This window comes from Lineus longissimus, chromosome 14, assembly GCF_910592395.1.
Source record: "Lineus longissimus chromosome 14, tnLinLong1.2, whole genome shotgun sequence".
Taxonomy (NCBI): domain Eukaryota; kingdom Metazoa; phylum Nemertea; class Pilidiophora; order Heteronemertea; family Lineidae; genus Lineus; species Lineus longissimus.
This window is the reverse complement of record NC_088321.1, coordinates 15,741,325-15,746,641: the sequence shown is the minus strand read 5'-3', so window position 1 is coordinate 15,746,641 and position 5,317 is coordinate 15,741,325. Positions and strand designations below refer to the sequence as shown.

The window sequence follows — 5,317 nt, the reverse complement described above, 5'->3', positions numbered from 1 at the left end:
TCTACTGGCCAAGGACAATCAGTAACGAAGACCTACTGAGAGACGCTAACCTGAAGCCCTTATCAGAATTGGTGAAGGAACGAAGATGGCAATGGTTGGGCCATGTGCTCCGAATGCCTGCAAACGCATTGCCAAGGAGAGCACTCACATGGACACCACAGGGGAGACGGAATAGAGGCAGACCAAGAGAGACCTGGCGGCGTTCCATGGCAAAGGAACTTCAAGAGAAGGGCCTAACGTGGGAGGCAGCCAGACAGCGAGCAGCCAACAGACTTGAGTGGAGGACCCTGGGGAACGCCCCATGTGCCACCTAGGGCACGAAGGGTCCCAAGAGAAGAGATGAGGATGCTAGAGAACACGAGGGAATGGGGAACACCAGCACATGTTAATTGGGGCACAGGTAACTTAGCCAACATCGGGAACAATAGAAAGGATAAAACAGAATGGTAGTCGTCAACAAGTGATTAGAATGGAAAGACATGTAATACAGAGCCAATTAATGTCTACAGAGTGTATTCACAGTCAGCCATATTGCAGGGCAGAACAATATTGTCGTCATGCCCGAGTTAACTGAATCAAATTTGGACTTGCTTACTCTTGTTTGTTCCTCCAGCATGACCGATGATGAGGTCACGTGACACCACTGTATGCAAATACTGCATGGTAAATAGCAAACGAATAAAGCTGGGTAAATGGTATGAAGAGGATAGGTAATAAGAGGAACACTGGAAATGAGAGACAGCGGGTATGAGGAACACCTCACCTGTAAAGGAAGATTAGTCACACGGAACACTGATAGTGATGATGAGAAAATCTTGTTAATGAAGACATGGGTTAATTGGGAACACATGTAAATGGGCAGACAGGGAAATGGGGAACACATGTAAACGAAGACAGGTCACAAGGGGAAACCTTGTAAAATGAGGACATGGGTTAATTGGGATTCATGTAAATGGCAGACAGGGAAATGGGGAACACATGTAAACGAAGACAAGTCACAAGGGGAAACCTTGTAAAATGAGGACATGGGTTAATTGGGAACACATGTAAATGGGCAGACACAGGGAAATGGGGAACACATGTAAACGAAGACAGGTCACAAGGGAAAACCTTGTAAAATGAGGACATGGGTTAATTGGAATTCATGTAAATGGCAGACACAGGGAAATGGGGAACACAGGGAAATGGGGAACACAGGGAAATGGGGAACACAGGGAAATGGGGAACACAGGGAAATGGAGAACACAGGGAAATGGGGAACACGGGTCCCAGTAAACACAACACCCCGGCTCATGTCTGGGCTAGGTCTGGCTGGCATTGGCTACTGTCTAGCCAGGCCTGTCCCACAGTGCTGGCCAGGCCTGTCCCACAGTGCTTGCCAGGCCTGTCCCACAGTGCTGGCTGGGGGTTAAATAGGAACACAAGTTAATGGTAGCAGGTAAATTGGGTAACTGAACAGCAGAGATAAATGGGGAACACATGTGAAGAGGGGACATTGGTAAGTGCATGCTGCTGGCTAATGTTGGAAACCATCCCAAAATTTATACATGCAGGGGTCAACCATTTTTTGGACAGTAAAGAAGAAAAATATCAACAAAGTTTTAATGATTATCATGTTTTTTACTATTATTATCATTGTGTGAATCTGCAATACATTGTACCTGTAAAACATAACATCAGCACAGGACACATACACAGGCTAAAAGATTTAAAATCGATTCCGTAGTTTTTAATTGTCATACTCACAATACATTTACATTTGTACATAAATACACGTATATTTGTAGAAAATTCATAGGTGGTGCTGCTTTTCATCATTCAATAATAGTGTGACATTCCATTTTAAACTGATATTTACATACAATTGTACTTGACAGGCAAAAAATATAGCATGGGAGTCAAAAATTGTGGCCTGAGACATCTCAGTTCTGTCACCGTCATCGCCAATGTCAGACTGGCTTTCTTGCAACGAAGTATACACACTCGTAGACGTATTTCAGCATTGATGCGGGATTCTGGGTGTAGCTGCATTTGATGTTCTTCTCTTCCTTCTGAAGATAAAGGAGGGGAACAATGTATATCAGCTGACAGGAAAGGGCCAGACATGTTCAAAACCAGGTGCAGACCCAAGGGGAGCACAAGGCGCACACCTCCCCCTTATTCATAAAAAATCATTGGAATTGACCAGGTAATAGTGGAACACACTTGAAAATTTGAAGAGAAATGAAGTGCTCTCCCCCCTTTCCAGCTCCAGGATCCGTCCCTGAAAACAGTGAGGGAAGCCACTGCAATATATTCTAACACTTCCCGGGATGACCTTACCTCAATAACGAAGCCAGTTTTCTGTACAACACTCTTCACATCTTCGTAACTCAGCTCGATCGAACTTTCATTCGGCATGTCAGCAAAGTGATAGAGCAGGGGCCCGAGGTTGATCCAATAGCCCCCAGGTTGAAGAATCTCATAAATTTTTTCGATATATGCGACGATATTGTGAGCCGTGTCAATGAAAAATACGGTCGCGATACAGTCCCAAGAATCTGAAAAAATTAGAAAATCTGTTGACTTATTGGATTAATCATATTCAATATTGATAAATCAGACAACAAATCACCCAATATATCAAAACGTTAACAACTCTTATTGATAAGAAAAACTTTACCTTCGTCTGTATAGATCTCTAAAAAATCGCCTGCTGCCATTGAAAAGTCAGAACCGGGGGGAAGTTCGGATGGATTTATATCGGGAAACTTGATCGCGTGTGTTTGGTCCTTATGTGACAAGTTGTTGGACCAGTGATGGACGTATGGGTATAGGATCAACTCGTCTGGTTCGTGGCACCTTTGGAATACAGAAAAAAATGTAGATTTTTGTGTTGATTTGGTAAAGTTATGCTGAAATAGATAACCTTGTTTTGAAAATAACCAAACGCTTCAGCCATGAAAGACCGATGTCAACATGCTAAAGATATCTTACCGGTTCAATATAAAATTGGAAGCAAACAGCATAAACAGGCTCCACTCATTACCCTGGCAACTGTATCCTAGGCGGGCTATCTCGAAGGCTAATCTGCCGAGTCCAGAACCTGGGACGAGGATTTTGACATCGGTGCGGTTACTGAAAAATGGAAAGAGGATCATAAAACAAGGCAAAAAGTCGAACACGGAGACATACATGTTCTGTTATCGACAACAGCCAGGAATATCCAGCCCAATCGTGAACTTTAAGGGGCTGTTTTGTCATTGTGCTTATGTTGCTTTTTAAAAACATTACTCACCAATTGTCGCAGGGAAATTTCTCCTTGATATCATCAATCACTGGTTTGTAACACGCAATTCTCTCCGCCTCACCATCTGTGGACCAGTCTCGCACAACTTGCTTCAGGGTGGTGCGGACCTTGTCCATGTCGAATTCCGAGGCCGCCTGCGTGATTTTACCCTGAAATTTAAAGAAATGCAAAATGACAAGAGTGACTGCCTGCCTTACTGGATTGCAGCAGTGCCCTCATACACAAAGCAATTATCAGGTCAAAATCACTTCCAATTCATCAGTTGACTTATAAGTAACTGTTGTACTGTTACTATGCACCCAAAGTTACTGAAGCATTGCATGTGTGATATTAGTAGATCAGTCTCAACAACCACATTGCTAAAATTATACTCGGAACGTATTCAGACAAAACAAAATTTTCAATTTCAAATCTCAAATTTTGAATGAACGGTACCGGTCTTCAGCTCAAATTGATTCCAAGTCCTCACATTTTCTGGGTGACGGTCCGCATTCTCAAATATTCCCGCTGTAGTTTGAACAATGAGTTTGATTATTTCATTATTGTGATCGATGCTTAATCGGATATCATCCAAATTCTCCAGGAAATTTGGTATCAATTTTTTGTGTCTCTCTGGCAGGTCTCTGTAATTCTTCTCTGCATCTTGCACGCTCTTCCAAGCGTGGATTCTGAAGAAAAAAACATCATCTTTCATATGGCTACTGAAACTGATGCTGTAGTATTGGTTACACATCATACAGCAGCCGAGAGACACTGTCCTAGTGACCTTTGCATACCGTACCGGTACCCCGTCCTGGTAGGTTTTCCCGGAATTCTAATGTAATCACATGATCAAGCATCATATCTTCACAATAAATACAGATGACTCTTCTCCCAATTATGAAGAGGAACAAACATGCAAATCATTAGACACCGAATGAGTCTTCTGTAACAAGAAAAATATTCAAGCGTTTTTCATGGAACACCCTGTATTTGTCATTTGTTCAAAATTTTGGTTGCATTTCATTCAAAACCGGCCCTAAATCAGCATTGATTGAGGATATCATAAATGACAAAGTTAGACATTATTAGTATCAATCACCTATAACATCTAAATGCGTTCACGATCCGCTGAAAATGTTCTTTCTCTAATTTATCTGAAGAACTTTCATCATTTTCGTTTTCAGCCATATTGACGTTACTACCACCTAACGGCGAAGCGTGAAACTACGAGCATTTGGTAGTTACGTTTTTTCACTCTAGATGGCAGCACCACCATATTTAGCCTCAATCTCCCGGGCGCTGGGCCAAATGTCCAATTTACATGCACCCGCAGAAATTGTAACATAGTCAGTAGGTCGAGTGAGACTTGGCAACGTCAACGAGGATCACCATTGACGATGCTTGGAGAATGTTGTAGACTCTTCCACCAGTCTCCTCCATTCACTCATTACAGAGACTGGTCCCTGACGGCAATTTACTCGTCATGAACTTGATTTGGGGGCGTAAGCTTCCGGTGTCCGGTCAGGTGTTTTTCTGTAGGATGGGTAACCTCGATCCTAGTGAATAATCTGCAATACCAGAGCGCTCGGTATTGACAGTCCATCCACTGAGTGCACTGAAAATGAAGTATGGCTCGCCTCGGGTAAATCAACGAGGCTTTCTGCGCGGCGGATAGGGTCGAGGTTACCTTGATTACTTCACATTCACTGTCTTCGAAAGAATGTCACCTCTTATGATTGTGCAAAAGGTAGCCCACTGTACTGCAAATTTTCCGGGAGTGCGGCAGTGGGCCGAGGCTGATGAAAGGAGCTCACATTTACTCTTAGTGGGACGGGCCATCCATGCCGGTGTGACAGCGGATATAGTCCCCCTGGGGTCATAGTCCGGTAGCATTGTATTTGACCAATTAAGCAGCATGATCTATTGTACCGCTAACCCTAACCAAAACATTTAGCAATGCGGGCTATTGTTACACGGACTATCAGCCCTAGGACTACTATCCCCGCCACACCGGTCCATCGCCTCATCGAGGGGCGGTGGCACTCG

The 5,317-nt window shown here is 43.5% G+C and overlaps 1 protein-coding gene across 1 annotated transcript; it reads right to left on the bottom strand.

Moving 5' to 3' along the window:
* Window positions 1-1,629: 1,629 nt before the first annotated feature.
* LOC135499027 (carnosine N-methyltransferase-like) lies at window positions 1,630-4,463 on the bottom strand. Its single transcript, XM_064789652.1, has 7 exons — window positions 4,371-4,463; window positions 3,759-3,957; window positions 3,278-3,438; window positions 2,977-3,117; window positions 2,663-2,841; window positions 2,323-2,540; window positions 1,630-2,051 (listed from the first exon to the last, which is right to left on the bottom strand). The coding sequence occupies exons 1-7, from the start codon at window positions 4,457-4,459 to the stop codon at window positions 1,950-1,952; spliced, it is 1,089 nt and encodes a 362-aa protein (XP_064645722.1). The 5' UTR covers window positions 4,460-4,463; the 3' UTR covers window positions 1,630-1,949.
* Between the last annotated feature and the right edge of the window lie 854 nt (window positions 4,464-5,317).